Source organism: Onychostruthus taczanowskii, unplaced genomic scaffold (assembly GCF_017590055.1).
Source record: "Onychostruthus taczanowskii isolate IOZ18803 unplaced genomic scaffold, ASM1759005v1 scaffold25, whole genome shotgun sequence".
NCBI classification, from domain to species: Eukaryota; Metazoa; Chordata; class Aves; order Passeriformes; family Passeridae; genus Onychostruthus; species Onychostruthus taczanowskii.
This window is the reverse complement of record NW_024499796.1, coordinates 706,457-724,008: the sequence shown is the minus strand read 5'-3', so window position 1 is coordinate 724,008 and position 17,552 is coordinate 706,457. Positions and strand designations below refer to the sequence as shown.

General features: G+C 59.6%; 2 protein-coding genes across 3 annotated transcripts; one reads left to right on the top strand and one right to left on the bottom strand.

The window, feature by feature from the left end:
- Positions 1-885: 885 nt before the first annotated feature.
- Positions 886-14,977, bottom strand: NDOR1 (NADPH dependent diflavin oxidoreductase 1). 2 transcript variants are annotated; one of them, XM_041406762.1, is made up of 15 exons: positions 14,841-14,977; positions 13,819-13,953; positions 13,153-13,230; positions 12,787-12,884; positions 11,991-12,089; positions 11,315-11,416; positions 10,613-10,819; positions 10,187-10,308; positions 9,054-9,274; positions 8,598-8,705; positions 7,817-7,931; positions 6,834-6,980; positions 6,192-6,310; positions 3,766-3,860; positions 886-1,087 (listed from the first exon to the last, which is right to left on the bottom strand). In XM_041406762.1, exons 1-15 carry the CDS (start codon positions 14,934-14,936, stop codon positions 943-945), a joined length of 1,887 nt encoding a protein of 628 aa, XP_041262696.1. In that variant the 5' UTR covers positions 14,937-14,977; the 3' UTR covers positions 886-942. The 2 variants fall into 2 exon arrangements, with proteins under 2 accessions (XP_041262696.1, XP_041262697.1); XM_041406763.1 differs by lacking the exon at positions 11,991-12,089.
- A 121-nt stretch (positions 14,978-15,098) lies between these two features.
- TMEM203 (transmembrane protein 203) lies at positions 15,099-15,922 on the top strand. The gene has a single exon (XM_041406764.1). It carries the CDS (start codon positions 15,271-15,273, stop codon positions 15,679-15,681), a length of 411 nt encoding a protein of 136 aa, XP_041262698.1. The 5' UTR covers positions 15,099-15,270; the 3' UTR covers positions 15,682-15,922.
- Positions 15,923-17,552: the final 1,630 nt, after the last annotated feature.

Here is a 17,552-nt window from a genome sequence, read left to right as displayed (position 1 = left end):
CGGTACCACAGCTCGAGCAATGCCCCAGGCACTGCTCGCCCCTGCAGGACCCCCTGACTCGACCATGGGAGGGTGGCTGGGTCACAGGCACGGCGTGGCACAGCTGTGCCTTCCTGTCCCAGCCTGCTCCCAGGGAATGTCCCTGCTGATTCATGCCCTGGTCCTAATTGCTATTTACGCAGTGGCACCCACTTCCCTGAACTGGGGGAGGAAGGTGGTGGCACTGGTCCCACTGGGGCATGGGCAGGGCCATGAGGGTGCACAGCCTCGAGGCTGCAGGGAAAGGGCTGGAAACAGCTCCCAGGATAGGGTGGAGGAGAGATACAGCTGAGCAGGCACTCAGGGAAGGGGATAACTCAGCAGGAACTTAGAGCTCTGACCTCAGCAGGCTCAGGCTGATGAACTGGCAGCAGAGACAGAGGCATCGAGGCTTCCTCCTGTGCCTGTCCCTGCTGGCCTTGGCCCCTGGAACCAAGGGGAACAGGTCTGTCCAGGCAGCCTCCTCCTGCAGCAAGCAGTGCTGAGTAATGCTGGGGTGGAGAGACACCCATGCAATACTTCCCTTCCTCTGGCCCTGCCACAAACAGTGGCCACTGCCACTTCCACGGCTCTAGCAACACCCTTGGGTGCCACCCACCCCACACAGGGACCCCCAGGGCTGGGACATGTGGGGCAGATCAGTCCCACACTAAAGCCAACCAGCAGAACCCCCAAGAGACCTCTGGCCCCTGCTCTGGTGGGGGGTGGGCACAGGGAGCCAAAGGCCCCAGGAGATGGGGTCCCCTCACTGCCATGGCCCTGCTGCTGTCAGGGAGGGGCCAGTTGGGTAAATCCACCCTACCCTGGCTGGGGTAATCCCAGACCAAGAAAGATGCCAGAGGCAGATCCCTTTGCTGGCTCCTTTATTCAGGCAGTCTGGGAGAGGGAGGCAGGGAGCCAGGCTCATGACCAGGTTTCAGACTGAAAGCGCCGGGACCGTTCCAGGGCTCTTAAATGCTCCTCTGCTTCTGAGGGGGACAGGCCACCCTCCAGCTGCAACACCGACTGCAGGGCCTCGGCCACTGCTGCTGGCATCTCCTTGGCATTCCTGGGGAGAGAGCAGGACACAATGGAGTTCAAGGAGGAACACGGTGGGCAGAGCAGCAGCCCCAGTGCTCCAGGATCAGGAATCGGCAGTCCCTGTAGCCAAGCCCACCACAGGACAATGGGCACAGGCTGCCTGGCATAGGGTAAATGACAGGCCTGAGAGGCAGCTCCTACCACTCCCTCAAGAGCAGAGCCATTGTCCACAGGGATCCTCAGCACAGGCATGTGAAGGCAAAAACACAGCCATGGGCCGCAGACCCCAGGGAAGGAGAATCACAGGTCAGGAGCCCAAACACCAGCCCCACACAGCTGCATTTGCCAGCATCCTCATTAGAGAGACACAGGCAACATGCACGGGTTGGAATATATCAGCAGGAGGGCAGGAACCTGTCCTTTCATCTCTGGAATCACTCAATGTCAAGCATGTCTGATCCTCAGCTGGGCAGGAGCAGCCGCTCCCATCCTGCTGCTGCCTGCTCTCAAGAAATCCAGAATGATTGGTTTGATAGTGACATTTGGAACCAAAGCCAGTTCAAACCTCAAAATCAGAGAAACACTGGAGAAAACATTGAGCCCCTGTGTAGAAAATATCCAAAGAGAAATCAGCACTTTCAATCACAATTATTTCTTATGGGAAATCAGAAATTCTGACTTTTTTTTCCTGGAGAGAATTTCATTTGATGAACTGCCTGTGCGACAAAAAAAAACATCTAATAAAAAATTTCCCAGCCTGCTCCAATTGGCACGAGCATCTGGCAACGTCCTTGCTGTTTCCCAAGAACAAGGCAGAATTCTGACTTGCGTTTGAAGCTGATTAACATCCCAAAATACCCAGAAAGGAGGTCTTCTTTTTTTGGAAGAGTCGCATTGTTTCTGAGTCAGGCACTGATATGCAAGTACAAGATAATGGAGCTGGGCTTTGTGATGGAAAACATGTCAAATAGCTATTTTTTTCCAAAGAAATAGACATTTTCAACCTTTTTGCCCCTCAGTGAGACAAGCTAGAAACAATCATAGAGCAGATGCATCCCCGGCTGTCCAGAGCCCACCTGGCCCAGGAAAGGAAGGCAGACACAAATGTCCCATGGCCCAGGGCTGCTGCTCAGGGTCACACAGCTCAGGATGCACTTCCCCCAGCTTTCTCCCAGTCTGGCTGAAACTGTGAATTTGGGGGGAAAACAGGATCACCCACCTGCACTTTCCTGCCTGGCACCTCACTGACAGTTCAGTCTGTAGGCTGGGGAGGGGCATAGTGATCCTGAAAGCCTTTCTACAGGGTTTGGGCTGTTCAGGAAAGGAGGAACAGTGTCCTCTGTAATCAGCACAATGTCACTTGTACAGGGATCCCAAGGCTCTGGGATCCCACCTGCCTGATGGGGGCTCAGGGACACCTCACGTCAGGGACAAAGCCCCCAACAAGAGGAGTCTCAGAGCAACCCTGATGTCCAAAATACCATCCTCATGGCCACACAAAATCTGCCATGGGGACAGCTGTGCAAGCCCTGCTCTTTCCAAGAAACTGATTGCCTTTGGGGATCTCCATCAGCACCAAAAAGTAGGAAAGAGAATGGAAGGAGAGAATAAAGCCATGACCCAACACCTCAATAGTCTCAGCATTTGGGCTGTGGATGGAGGCACAACCCCAAGTCCCAAGTGCTCCAAACCCCAGACCCAAGGGCAGGAATGCCCAGTTTGGGGTGAGGCTTCAGGAAGCCCCGTGCTGCAGTGTGAAGGATGGAGTGGGGTGGCCTGGCCTCCACTGCCTGGGAAGTAAACACCAATCTCCTTCTCCCAGGAATGCAGTGAGGCCAGTCCTGCCCTGTGAGGCACCAGGGCAGTTCCGGCTCTCCTGAAGGACAGGCAGGAAAGAACCTCCTGCAATCGCTGCTCATGTCGACAGCCGGGCCCAGGCCTGCACTCCGCAGGTCACAGGGGGCACAACAAGTGCCATGGGCGGGCTCTGCCCAGCTCCACAACAGCCCAGAGCATTTCCCAAGCCTTGCCCTGGGCATGGAGAGCAGCCTCTCCCTGCAGTGCAGGCAGGTCAAGGGCTCTGCCCAGGACACAGAGCTGAGAGCAGAGCTGCCAAAGGTCTGACCCCAAAGGGCAGATCCATCTTCTGGCCAGCAGCTCCAGATGTGCAACCAGCCCCAGACAAGCGCCTGGAGAGGGGCTGCGCTGTGCAAGGAGACTGGCTGTGCTGCCACAGGGCTGGTCCTTGCCCCGGGAGGCAGCTTTGAATGCAAAGAGCCAGAGCATGTCCCAAGGTTCCCAAAGCTGCTCCTGAGCCCCAGCACTGCTGGGGAGCCTGCCCACACAAGTGGCCACAGGTGCCACACAATCCTTTTCTCCAGTTTCATCATGCACTGCTGGAGGAGAGGGCTGTGCAGGGGCCAGGCCTCTCCTGTGTGTGGATGTGCTGTGGGTCAGGGCTGGGCAGGGAGGGGGTTGGGCAGGTGGTATTGGCTGGAGAATCTTTACCAGTTTCAGCTGTGCCCTTCCAAAAGCGAGCATGGGGTAGGTGACAAACGTTCCACTCAGAGCAGGACATACAGAGAGGAGGACTGAGCTGCCCTTCTGCAACACAGGGCTGAGCCAAGGAAATCCCTCCAGGTGGGTGAAAAAGCAGAGACGTGCAGCCCTGCTCCTCCAGGCCCTGCACAGAGACCTCTCACTCACCCAGCCAGGTAGATATGAGCATTGTCACTGCTCAGCAGCTCCCACACCAGCTTCCCGTTCTCCCGGATGCGGTGCTGGACATAAACCTTCTCCTCCTGCAGGGAAAAGGCACTGAGCCCACAGCTCTGGAGCAGCCCCAGCTCCTGCTCTCAGGACTGTTCTCAGGGGCTGTTTCCAGGAGCTCAGGGCAGCACAGCCCCCTGGAACTGGAGGCACTGGGAGAAGCAGTTGGATCAATGACCAGTGTGGGGAACAGGAACCCCTCAGCTGATGTCTGCACTGGGATGGGCTGGTGGGAGATGGGTGCAGCAGCAGGAGCTTCAGCAGGGAACACTGGGCCCCAGGCAGCCCCCCAAATCCTTTGGGTGTCCACTGGTCAGGGCCATGACCTGGAGAGGCCCTGGGAGGGCTTTCCTCCTGCTCTCTTCTCTCTTCCAGCCTGGGCAGAGGAGGCTCTGTGGCCCTTCTGTACCAAGTCTGCTATAGGACAGAGACCCTTCCCTGCACCCCTGACTGCTGGAGACCTGAAACAGCTTGGAGGGACAGCCTCAGTCCCAGCCCCTGGCCCTCCACTGTGCTTAGGGACTGGATGAGGACTGGCTCGGGGCACAGTACAGCCCGGTCAAGGAGAGTTCCCAAAGGGTTAATCCACAAGACTTCAAGAATCCAAGCAACTGCCTACAGCCCTGGCTCCTGCCCAAGAGAACACCATTGCCAACGTGTCTGAACTCACTGCTGGCCCAGAGGGCTCCCGTGACAAAGGTGACACTGTGATGAAGGCCAGCCCTGTGCTGGGTGTCCCCCCACGCCCGACTGTGCACAGTGGTGAGCTGGGCCATGGGCACAGCCTCCTCCTCACGCCCCCCTCTCCAAAGGCACGACAGCTCTCGCTGTGGCTCAGGTCCTGCAGGCTGGAGATGTGTGTGGGAACAGCCCTAAGCAGCTCGAGCCCAGGCTGTCACAGGGGCTGGTCACTGTAGATCCCACTGGCTGATGGCCCTGGAGTGCCAGCTCGGCCTGGGCACAGCTCTGACCACAGTGCCCTCACCAGCACCAGCACAGCCGGCCTCAGCTTCATCAACACTAACAAGCTCAGTGCTGCCAAAGGCCCTGCCAGCCAGGCTGGGCTCCGAGGGGATCATCTAAGGACTAGAAACCAGAGCCCCCCAGTGACAAACTGGGGTCACGATGCCTCAGGGCATCCACGTTCGGCCAGGACCAGTCTGCACTGCGGGTGGATGTGCTGGGACAGGGGGTACCTGCAAAGGGACTTTAGAGAGAAGAGCAAAACTTTGCTCAGCTACGGAGCATCCCAGCCCTCACCTGGGTCTTTGACAACAAACTTTTTGATGAGTTAAAGGCTGTGGTATCTCTGAAGCCAAAGGCACAATGAGCCCAATGTGGCTTATCCCACCTGGCTGTGCTCCCACTCTGCCTTGGGGGCAGACGACTCTGGTGACAAACGGCTTTGGACTGTGGAGCAGGAGAGAGGGGACACTCCAGTGGAAGTCCCGTCCCTCCACATTCAGCAAGAGCAGAAGGTGGCTCTGGCTGCTCTCCAGATTCAGAGAGTAGCAGGTGCCCCTTCACTGGTCATTCAACACCCCTCTGCAGTGCTGCTCCTGTTCACCACAGACTTGGAAAGCCTTCACAGAAGCACCCAGCTCCTGCCTTACAAGTGAGTGGATAAAAGACAGTGAATTCATGTCAACACATGCACACAGCCAGGAGAAAGGGCTGGGGCTGGTGCAGCTGAGCTACTATGAGATTGTCATTCCCTTTTTATTACATCTCTGTTCCCAAGCCAGGCTGAGCTTTTGGTGCCATCAAGGGACAGAGGAAGGCAGAGAAACAGATCCCCAGCTCAGGGAGCCTCTCTGGCAGCACTGCAGCCCCAAGGGGTGATGAGGGCTGCCCACCAGAGACACTGCCTGGGAAAGCAGGAAGCAAACAGGGGCTGAGTTGTGGGTGTGCTCATACCCATGGGGAGCTTTTCTCCATATATCTGGGACTCAGAGCTGGCACAGAGGCCAAGCTCCTCAGCTTCAGCCAGGGCTCAGAGGGACACCATGAGGAGGGGTACTTAACCAAGAAGTTATTGCCTGGTGACCCTCAGAGAGGCCTGGGAGCCTTTTATCACTCACGTGGTCCAGCCAAACAAAGCTGGTTAATGCCTTATCTGTTCTGCTGTTCTCCAGCCTTGTCCCAGCAACCTTTCCAGCTCAACTTAGTCAGACACGTCTCTGCAGGGCAGGAGGGATCTCAACCAGCACTGAGGTGTGTGGGGGAAGGAGTTGCATGCTGTGCCACCTCAGCAGATCCCTTGCAGATCGTGCCAACAGGTACATGGGACAGACACCCCAGCAGAGTCCCACCAGTGCTGCCTGAGATGGTCGTGTGCCCACCCTCCTCTTTTGGGCACGAACCTGGTCCCTGGAGAAGGCTGTGAAGAGTGTCAGGAAGCCCTTTGCCACCAGCTCTTCCCACTCCGTCTGGCAGTAGAAGTCCTTGGACTGGTATCGGCAGCCGAAGAAGAGGCAGTTCCCTGCAGGAGCAGAGCACCAGGGCTGTGCTGGGAGCACCCAGTGCTGGGCACTGCTGGTGCCACCTGCCTGACAGCCCCGGCCTGCAGAGCCATGAGCATGAAGTGAGCAGGAAGTCAAGTGACCTGTGGCAACCAGAGGCCCCCGTCTGCTGAAAAAGGAGGAGGGCAGAAAATGTCCTCCAGGGCTGCCTGTTCCCTGAGCCAAGGGAATGAGGATGGGACAAGCTGCAGCAGCAGCTGAGCTCAGTAACCCATGCTCACTCTCAGAGAGCCAAGAAAGAGCCTCTGCAGAGCCTGACCCAACCCAAGGAGCTGCCTTGCAGCACAGCCTGTGAATAACCACACAGGCTGCACATAGCAGGCTCTGGGCCTCACCTGCCCCAGAGCTCAGCCTGCTTCTGCTCAACACAACAAAGCCTGACCTGGTGGAACCCTCACGAGCCCCCAGTCCATCCTTCCATCTGCTGACACAGACCTGTCTGTGCAAGGGGCACCCCGAGTGCCTCCCAGGACCATCCCTCACCTCTACACCCCAGTGCCACCCGCTCCTGTATCGCTGCTCGGAAGGGTGCCACCCCTGTGCCAGGGCCAATCATGATCACAGGGGTGGCAGGGTCAGCTGGGAACTTCATTCCTCCTTTCTTCACCCAAAGAGGCACCCGGATATCACCTGTGAAACAGAGAGACTGACAAGCATCACTCCAGCACCAGTGCCCCGTGCCTTTCTGCAGAGGGTGAGTGGGCACCTAGCTGTTCCAGGGTGCTCCAAAGACACAGACAGACCTGGCTCATCACCCCCTGGCACTGAGGGCACACTGTGTGTGTGAAAAGCCCTTCAGCTGTCTCAGCACTGCCTCTGCAAGAAGTTGAGTGAAGCCCAGAGCAAGGCAAGATTCCCCCAGCACACTGGCTGCAGGACAACCCTCTCCTCACACAGCCTGTGCCAGGGAACACAGCAGCGGAGTCAAGCAGAGATCCCAACCTGACTGGACGTAAGGGAGGCCCCAAGGCTGCCAGAGCTCCAGGAGCATTTGGACAAGGCTCTCTGGGATGCACAGGGTGGGATTTGGAGTGTCTGTGCAGGGACAGGGGTGGGACTTGATGATCTTTATGGGTCCCTTCCAATTCAGCTTTTTCTGTGATTCTGTGGAAGGGACCAGCCTTCCCAGGGCTGTGGCTATGGGACTGGAGGTGGCCAGCAGTCAGAGTGCTACCAGCGCCAGGACACCAGGAGCAGCCCACAGTGAGATTGCAGGGTCAAGCAGCTGGGAGAAACCTGGGAGGTCAGGGTAAGCTGGAGAGGCACACCGTGCTCTGATGAGGATGGGGCAGTGAGGAAGGACAGCAGGACCATCCTGCCAAGCCAGTGTGTTCCCCATGGAGCTGGTGCTCCAGCCAGGCAGCTCCTGCACATGGTCAGCACCCACACAGCTCCACCACAGGCCCAAGGGATGAACACTGGGTGCTGTGGGAAGCACTCAGAATTCTCAGAGTCCAAGCACTTACCCTGCTCTGGGTTGAGAGAAGCCAGCCAGGTGGAGCAGAGCCCACGGCGGGATTTGTTGAGCCGTGTCTTGTACCGCACCACGGCCACGAGGATCTGAATCCGCTCAGGATGGGCCTGTGTCACACAGAGCCATGAGCACACACCCTGCACAGCTCCTCATGGAGAGGACACCTCCCCTCCTCCAGGGACAGAGCCTGTGCCCAGCTCCCACCAGGCTGCCTGCAACACCCGTCCTAGTCTGGCACAGCCACTTACAATGGAGCACACCTTTGCTCAAAACCTTTCCAGCGGGGAAGGGGGTTTTCCTGGAGAACCACTGCTACAGGAATGCTCTGCACAGCTGGCAACAGTGATGGTGACTGTCCAGCCCAAGAGGCTCCCGTGGAGGACAAATCCAGCCGTGCACGGGCTGAGTCCGCAGGGAGCCGGGCCGGTCCCACTGCCACCTCCTGGCAGGAGCAGGGAGCAGCACTCCCCCTTGCCCAGCTCACGGGACACTCCGGTGGCACCACATCCCACTGCTCCCAGGGACAGCGACACCAGACCTCTGAGGTGCGCTGGGACAGGCCTGGCCCTTGCAGGGATGCAGGAGAGCAAGTCTAATCTGAAGGCTGACCTAGCCCTCAAGTTTGCATGCAGCACATCAGGCTGTTGCAGGCTGAGTGCAGAGCAGGGATTTGGGCGGGCTGTGGAGGGGACATCTGCACCAACAGTCAGTGCAGGCCCTGCCAGACCCTCTGTTCAGACTCTGAAATGAGGCCAGAAGGGCTGAGCTCTTACCAGGAGGGAGGAGGCAATGGAGAAGGCACGGGGTCTGATGCGAGGGATGAGGTCGAGCAGGTAATCAGCGGGGATGGCACATGTGGTGTGAGGGAAATCCCACAAGACCTGCAAAGCCAAGAGGGCGAGGCCTGGTGACACCAGAAGGCAGCCTGCCTGCCCTCAGGGTGCCAGAGGCTGTCCCACACAGCTGTGCCACCAAAGGCACCACACGGGGCACCTCTGAGCACCAGCCACCCGGTCCCATTGCCCTGTGTCCCCCAGAGCAACAGAGCCCACCCAGAGCTCACAAGGATCTAGAGCTGGTCTTAACCACCAGTGGAAATCTATGGAGACTTCAGAAAGTGGGTGAAGTAAATTAAACTCCTCAGCCAAGAAATCATGGCTGATTGTGTCCTGGGTGCCTTCAGCCCCAGCACAGCCCTGAGGGGCAGCTCTGCCCTGCTCCAGCCCCACCTCCAGCGTGGTCCTGCGGGGCCGGTTGCAGTAGCTGTACAGATCCTCCTGGCCCTGCGCCGAGCTGAACTCCTGCAGCTTCTCCCGCTCCAGCTCATTTGTGGAGAAGGATGCCAGGAGCTCGAAGAAGGAGCGCCGTGGCACACAGGAGATGTCCAGGTAGTGTGTCACCAGGTACTGGATGGTGCAGGGCTGTGGCAGGAGAGGAGGGAGGGATGTGCCTGCAAGGCAAGACAGCGGGGACAGCTCAGGGGATTGCGGGGACTGCCTGCCTGCTGTCCCCAGAGCAGGGCAGCTCTGCTGCCTGCAGCACCCACGTGCTACTGGAGCCAACTCCACCCATCCCTGCTCCCACCGTGGGCCTCCAGTCCCTGCTCTCCCCAGTTTGCTTTTCAAGCCCACAAGTTTGCAACAGAGGAAGTCTGCAGTGTTCAACCGTCCCCCACTTTTGGCAGGTGCTTTGGGATAATGCCTTATCCACATGACTCCCACCCTGCCTGCACACAATGCAGAGGAAATAACCAGCAATGTCACATGTCAGGCCTGTCCGTGTCTCCCACGTCCCTCCCAAGGGTGTGAGGAACAGCCTGAATTTCTCTTGGGTTTGTCTGCCAGAAATTCCAGCATGGACAGACACAGAGAAGTTGGAGGTGGAATGGGTGCTCAGGAGCCAGGAGAAAAATGCTCCCTGTTCCACGCAGGCACCAAGAGCTCTGGGGGGCCTCCAAGGGGTTCCTTTGACTGCTTGTGCTGGTTTATCGCTGCAGGAGCCCCTCAGGAGGCCCCTGGGGCACAGGCAGAGTGGGAAGACCTGCATCCACTATGCAAGGAAGCACAAGATTCCCAGTTTGGGCCTGAGGCTGAGGAGGCTGCAGGACCCTCCCCAGTCTGTGCTGGGGCTGCCAAGGCACAAGGCTCAGGTGGAGCCTGGCACTGCTGGATTCCTCCAGTCACACTGGCGCTGCATAGGATGCACACACAGCACTGGAGAGAAGGACAGGCAGATGTCCTGTGTCCATCCAGCACACCCAACCAGGCCTACAGCAAAGGAAGAGCAGAGCTCCAGGCTGGGCCACAGCTCAGGAGATGCCCTGTCTCAGCAGGAAGGGGAAGGAGCAGCAGGCAGGACCTACCAGGCTCCGTGGGCTTCAGCACAAAGCGTCTGTGTGGCTCCAGGCGCAGCAGCTGGCAGAACTGCTGCACATCTTCAAGGCAGTTCTGGGGCTGGATCATCACCACATCCCCTGCACTGAACCTGGGAATGCAGGGGGAGCTGCCAAGCACAGCCACGGGGCAGAGCCACAGGCACAGCACGGCCACCCCGACCAGCACCCACTCCAGGGGAGGCAAATTCCAAGTGCCACCAACTGCTCTGACAGGCAAAGGGAGCTGACCCATGGGCAGGACCCCCACTCCATGGATGGGGACTCGCAGCAGGGACCATGACCACAAGACTGCAGCCTCAGACATCAGTGAGGAAGGGCGGCAGAAGAGCAGGGCAGGCTCCAGGACACCTGGTCCCACACGACAGAGCTTGGGGGTATCAGGAAAATGCTCACGTGATCCCTGAGCCCGCGATGTCAAACTCGAGGAGCCGGACATCCTGGAAATGGGACGGTGCCGTGACCCTCTGGTTGAACACCACGCGGGCAGCGAAGGGCTGCAGCTCGCACGGAGCAGCCTGGGGGGCTGCTGGCTGGAGCAGGTCACTCTCGGGGTGTGGGGAGTCCTCGGGCAGGTAGTGCATGGTGTATTTGGGGGGCAGACTGTGAGGAGGAGAACAATGCAATGCAGCAGGGTTACCTCCATGCCACAGCTCCTCTGCAAGACGAGAGACAGGGAGAGGCCTGGAGTGTCCCACTGTATCCACCAGCCATTATCCCCATCCCCTGGAGCTGGCCTGTGTAAGGGAATGCAATGGAGATCGCCAGGAGGAGATCCCAAAGGCTCCAGAGCATGCAGAGGGAGGCTGGCTGGGCACACACACTCTGCCAGGGCCAGAGACACATCAGGACAGCAGGATGGGCAGAACCCAGCTGGGGCAGCTGTCACACCCCCCAGGGGAAAAGGGGACACCCATCCAGAGAGAGATGGGCCACCTGTGACCAAAGCACAAGGGACACTGGGGACACCAGAAGCTGTGTGGGGAGTGTTCCTGCTCCAAGGAAAGCACATCTCTACTCTGGAGAACAGCCAAGGAAGCAGAGCCTTTCACCCCAGCCAGCCCCAGCAATCCCTCCCTGCTCACCCCCTGCACTCACCGCACGTCGGGACTGATGATCGCAAGGCCAGGAGGGAGAGGATACAAGGCAAGGATCTTGTCCCACAAGGCCATGAGCCAGGGATCAACCACTGCATCTGGCCTGCAAGTGGGAAATTGAGGCTGCAGCTATATCATCCCTGCAGGGTCGAGCCCTGCTACCCCTGCACATGCCCAACAACCATTCCCACAGTCATCCCAGGCCATTCCCTTCCAACTTCAGGTCTGGGAAGAAACATATCTCACAAACTCTACACACTCAATCCCTCTCCAGGGCCCAACCACTGACACCTGAACAGGATCTCCAGCCCCTGAGCAGCACTGAGTCACTGGGGTCACTGTGTCCCTGAGCCATCCACAGCCTTCACCCCCTGCCAGGTGAGCACCGCTGAGGCTGCTGCGATGCCTGCAGGCACAGGGCTGTGTGACACAGCCATGCCCTGCTCTGAACAGGGCTGGGGCTCAGCCAGGGGTCATGGCCACGTTCTGGGGGTCATGGGACACCCTGGAGAAGCAGGTGGCCCAGGTCCTGGCACAGGAGGGTTATGAGCAGAGATCAGCACATTCCCAGAGAGCTGCAGGAGCAGCCCCATGGTGGGAGCAGCACACAGCCCTGCCATCAGCCCCAGCACAGAGCACCCCGGGGCCCCCCTGCCACCCCTCCTCTGGGCTCTTACCCCAGGTCATGCTGGTCATCTCCCAAGGCCACTGGCAGCAGTGGGTTGCCCCCGAGCTGAAGGAGCCGTTTGTGCAGCTTCTTTGCAATGAAATTAAACCTGAGCAGAGAATAACACAGGGCAGGGCAGCTCCAGCAGCACAGCAGGCACTGCCACAGCACCAGCACACACTGCCAGGGCCACCAGAGCACACAGGCAGAGCCAGTACTGTGACCTGGCCCATGCCCTGCCCAGCCCGTGCCAGTTCACAGAACCAGCTAAGTGCCACTTGCTGGCCCTCACAGGCTGTGCTCAGCCCCAAGATGGGACAAGGGGAGGCCCAGCTTCCTTTCAGGACAGCTTGTGCCCTGGGCCATAGAACATTTCCTTCCCTCCAGCCCCTCACTGCCCCACAGAGCTCAGGCACACCCATCCCTCTCACTAGAGCTCTTTTGAGGCACACAGGAACAATCTTCTGGGCAAAACCTGGGAGTAACATGGCTGGCTGTAACCTCTGCTTGATGTCTCCTGTTGCCTTGGCCCATAGCTGTGATAAAAGACTGACATATGATGTCTGACCCACTGCAGCAAAGCATCCTTGGTGAGGCTGGGAGGAAAGAAAAGGCCAGAAGCCTAATTCCTGGGGGTGAGGAGGGACACAGTAAGGCAAGGATTTTTAAGGCTGTGGGGAGTTACATTTTGCTTGAGCTGCTGCTCCAGAATCAGACTCTGTCTCCCCTTACCCCCTGGCTCTCCAGCCACTCTGCTTTCTACTGCAGTCAGAGCTGTGAGGAAGAGCTGCCCAGGGGCTGCTTACTTGGGGTAGGAGGAGTCTCCGAGGCCCAGCACGGCGTAGTCCAGCTGGCACAGGGAGTTGGCAGGGAGGCTCTTCCGGAACAGGAACCGCCAGAACATCTAGGACAGACACATCCAGCCAGTCCTGCTGCTGCTAGGCACCCTCCTGCCTGCCTGTCCCTGCATCCCTGCTCACCCACCCTCTGCAGCCTCCTGCATCCCAGCGGTGGGAAGCACAGCTTTCTGCAGAAGTGCCCCTGCTCCTGTTTCCTGGGATGTGACTGGTGCTGCTGCAAAGCTCCCCCAGCAAGAACAACCCCTGCTCGAGCTGCTTCAGGAGAGCTCTGCAGCAGGAACATTAAAGCAACAGGACAGGAGCACGTCCTACCTTCATATTGTCAGGTGGGTCTCCCTGGCCGGTGGTTGCACACACAAACACCACCAAGGGCTCATGGATGAGGTTGGCCTGTGGGTACAAACATGGCACAGTCAGGTCAGCAGGCTCCAAACTGCTCTGGAGCCAGGCTGGGACAGCTGGGGGTGTTCAGCCTGGGGAAGGCTGCAGGGAGAACTCAGAGCCCCTTCCAGGGCCTAAAGGGACTCCAGGAGAGATGGAGAGGGACTGGGGACAAGGAATGGAGAGACAGGACAAGGGGTAATGTCCATAAGCTGAAGGAGGGCAGGTTTAGGTCAGATATTAGGAAGAAATTCTTCCCTGTGAGGGTGATGAGGTTCTGGCACAGGTTACCCAGAGAAATTGTGGGTGCCCCTGGATCCCTGGAAGTATCCAGGGCCAGGTTGGACAGGGCTTGGAGCAATCAGCACCAAGCCTGTCTGAGTTCAACAGCGTTTGGAGAACGCTCTCAGGGACAGGGTGGGACTGTTGGGGGGTCCTGGGCAGGGCCAGGAGCTGACTCGATTATCCTGATGGGATGCTTCCAACTCAGCTTGTGCCATGGTTCCGTGGTCCTGCGGGAGGTGTCCGTGCCCGTGGGGCTGGTGGGGCTGGAGCAGAGCAGGATGCCCCGAGCAGCCCCATGTCCCACCCACTCACCAGGTCACAGCTGTCCAGGGCCTCCACGCGGCACCGCAAGCGCCGCCGCTGCGCCTCTCTCCCAACCCTCTCCGCCGCGTCCTGAGCTGTGCCAGTCTGGCTGCCAAAGAGCACCAGGAGTCCCCGTTCTGCCATCTGCAGGACACAACAGCAGGGAAGTCACCGGAGGGAAGGGGCAGGAGGGGAGGCAGGGCTGGGGCTGCCCTGGGCTGAGCAGCACTGACCCCCCAGGGGCTGACACAGCACCCCGCCAGCACAGGGATGGTGCACAGCTGGCATTCAGCAGAGAGAGTCAAGGTTCCCGGCCTCTCTGTGCAGCACTGAGAGAGTGATCCCATGTCCCAGCCCAAAGAATAAGCAGGGACACTACTGTGCCCTCACCAGCACAGGGTGAGCACAGCCCTGGATGTTCCCCAATCCTGGTGTAACCTTCCTGTGTGCCCTGCGAATCCTGCCTCACCTGAGGGGGCTGGGGCAGAGCCTCGAGGCTCAGCGACACACAAAGGTGAGCCCACACGGGCTCTCAGCCAGACTCTGGCAGAGCAAGGACCCAGCCCTGGGAGCTGTCTGAGCTGCAAACAGCTGCCATCACCATGTGCCCACGGAATAATAAATTAAATCATAATAATAAAAAATAAAACCACAGAATCCCAGAGTGGTTTGGGTTGAAAGGCGCCTTAAAGCCCATCCCATTCCACCCCTGCCATGGCAGGGACACCTCCCACTGTCCCGTCCAGCCTGGCCTTGGGCACTGCCAGGGATCCAGGGGCAGCCACAGCTGCTCTGGGCACCCTGTGCCAGGGCCTGCCCACCCTCCCAGGGAACAATTCCTAATTCCCAGTATCCCATCCATCCCTGCCCTCTGGCAGTGGGAGCCATTCCCTGTGTCCTGTCCCTCCATCCTTGTCCCCAGTCCCGCTCCAGCTCTCCCGGAGCCCCTCCAGGCCCTGCAAGGGGCTCCCGGGATTCTCCTCAGCAGGTGAGCACCCCCAGACCCGGCCCGGCCGCTCTGCGGGACTCACCATGGGCTGGCCCCATGCCGGCTCTGACGTCACCATTGCGCGACAGCTCCCGCTGACGTCATCATTGAGGGTGAGCCGCCGGGACTCCCCGCTCATCGTCTCCCCGCCTGATGACGTCACCCGTCCACCGCCTCTCACCGTGACGCCATCGCTCCGCGCCGCCGGGCCGGGCCTGGCCTGGCGCCGGTGCCGGGTCGGGGGCTGGCGTCGGCGTCGGCGTCGGTGCCGGGCCGGGCCGGGGGCTTGTGCCGGTGGCAGGCCGGGCCGGGCCGGGGACTTGTGCCGGTGCCGGTGCCGGGCCGGGCTGGGCTGGGCTGGGGACTTGTGCCGGTGTCGGTGCCGAGCCGAGCCGGTGCCGGGTCAAGGGCCGGCGTCGGTGTCGTTGCCGGGCTGGGGACTGGTACCGGTGCCGTAACCGTAGCGCCGGACGATGCTGTTCTCCCTGCGCGAGCTCGTGCAGTGGCTCGGCTTCGCCACCTTCGAGATCTTCCTGCACGGGCTGGCCCTGCTCGCCTTCTCCGTGCTGCTCGTGCTCAAGGTGGACGGCGCGGCCGCCGCGCTCTCCTGGTGGATCGTGTTCGTGCCCTTCTTCGCCGCCGACGGGCTCAGCACCTACTTCACCACCATCGTGTCCGTGCGGCTGTTCCAGGACGGGGAGAAGCGCCTGGCGGTGCTGCGGCTCTTCTGGATCCTCACCATCCTCAGCCTCAAGTTCGTGTTCGAGATGCTGCTGTGCCAGAAGCTGGTGGAGCACACGCGGGAGCTCTGGTACGGGCTCATCATGTCGCCCGTCTTCATCCTGCTCCAGCTGCTCATGATCCGGGCCTGCCGCGTGAACTGAGCCCGGCCCGGGGGACGGGCCCGGAGCCACTCCCCTCGCTGTCCCCTGCGGAGGGAGGGGAAGGTGACAGGCCGGGACAGGGCAGCGCCCCGCTCGCGGCCGTGTTGCGGAGCAGAGCCTCACGTTTCTCCAAAAGCTGCACATCCCTGTTTGTGCCCCCTCAGCCCCTGCCTTGTCCTGTCCCGCGAGCGCGGCCGGGCGTGACAGTTATTTTATTTTAGAATAAAAATGCGTTGAAGGATTGCGTTTATTTATAAATTATTTTTTCCTGGAAAGCTGTTGTACTCAAACTGCTGCCTGGAGGGTGGCTGGTTGCTGTAGATGTCCCAGTACAGCCCATACTTCTGCCCTGCCCTGCCTGGCAGCTGGCTCATGGATTTCCATCTGTCCCTCACCTCCCTGAGCACTTCCTACCTTCAGTGCCCTGACAGGGTTTTGTGAGGTCATGTTGAGGTCACTGGTGTATGTATTTTTGAACAGGAATATGATTTTTCCTCTTTGTGTTTCACTCCATTTCCTAAACATGGAAATGGGGGTGTGAGGAGGCAGGAGCGTGCACGGCTGCTGCTGGTTCTGAAGGGGGGTCTCACTGCGCCCCAGCCTCGGGCTGCAACATGCCCCCAGAGAACAGGAGGAATTCAGTATTCCCTGTAGGAGTGCAGAGCAGTGTGTGTAGGGCCAGTGTCACGGGGATGCCCAGGGTGGCATTGTTGGGGTGTCTGTGGAGGGCCAGGGGCTGCACTGGATGATTTCCATGGGTCCCTCCAGCTCAGGAGGTTCTGTGATTCTTGCACACCCTGAGGTGGCACTGGACCTGCCTCACAGGTGCTCTTTAGCTCCTGTTTCCCCTTGGGATGCAGTCTCCCAGGGCTTGCTGTCACCTGCCCCAGGTGCTCAGGTTATTCCCCTTGGAGCCTCTCTCTGGCTCCCCTGAGCCAAGGACATGTCACCTGGGAGGAGGCAGCCACCTGCTGCTCGTCACCCGCGGCTCACAGCAGTGTGAGCTCATCCTCCTCTTGCTGTGGTTGTGCCACACGCCCCCATCACCCCGAGTGCACAGGCCAGGGCTGTTCTGTCACCTGCTGTCCCAGGAAGGGTGTCAGCAGCAGCCACAGGGTCACTGTGTGGGGCTGGGAGGGGGCTGTGGGTGGGAGCTGTGTGGGGACAGTGGCTGCTGCAGCGCTGGGGGACTGGAGCCGCAGCAGGTGAGGGACAGGAGAGGAGCAGGACAGACAGCAAAGCCTCTGAGTCAGGAGGGGACACTCACAGAATGGCCCTGGGACCGATGGTGCCTTTGGACACTCCCACAGCTGCCAACAACCAGCTAATTAATAAACTCAGGAAGGGGCTCATCAGCCCCAAGGAAGATCAAACAGATGATCACATCCCTCAGCCTCGCTGCACAGCACGGAGCCCTTTGCTGCTGCCCAGCCCTGCTGCGGCTGCCTGCACCCTGCATCCCAAACCAGCACCAGCCCTGTCACTGGGGTGCTGTCCCACACAGGGGGTCGTCTCCCCGTGTGCCACATCCCCGTGTGCCACCTGCCTCACCTGCAAGTGGCTCTGCCAGTGCTTTGCTGCTGCCTTGGGGACAAGCCACTGGTCAGCGTGTCCCAGCTCTGCTCCTCCAAGGTAAGGCAGCTTCCCTGTCGCGTTGGGGACACAGGGGTGACCCTGGTGGGGGTGCTGGGGTGGGGGGGTGGTCTGGCAGCCAGGACCACCCCGTGTCCCTTCCCAGAACTCGTGCTTGGTGCAGAGGAATCACCTGCTGTGCCCAGGGCCACCAAATCCTGGAACAAACCTTGTTGTGGCATTTACCCTGGCACTCAGCAGTGCAGTGCTGGCACACCAGCCTGTGGCCACACAGAATT

Bases quoted from the DNA above. Each gene is read 5' to 3' on its own strand.
- NDOR1 (XM_041406762.1), bottom strand. From the start codon at position 14,936: ATGAGCGGGGAGTCCCGGCGGCTCACCCTCAATGATGACGTCAGCGGG. The intron at 13,231-13,818 runs GTGAGTGGGTGG...TTGTACCCACAG, and splicing joins CCCTGGACAGCTGTGACCTG to GCCAACCTCATCCATGAGCC. The intron at 10,309-10,612 runs GTGAGCATTTTC...CTGCATTCCCAG, and splicing joins ATCGCGGGCTCAGGGATCAC to GTTCAGTGCAGGGGATGTGG.
- TMEM203 (XM_041406764.1), top strand. From the start codon at position 15,271: ATGCTGTTCTCCCTGCGCGAGCTCGTGCAGTGGCTCGGCTTCGCCACC.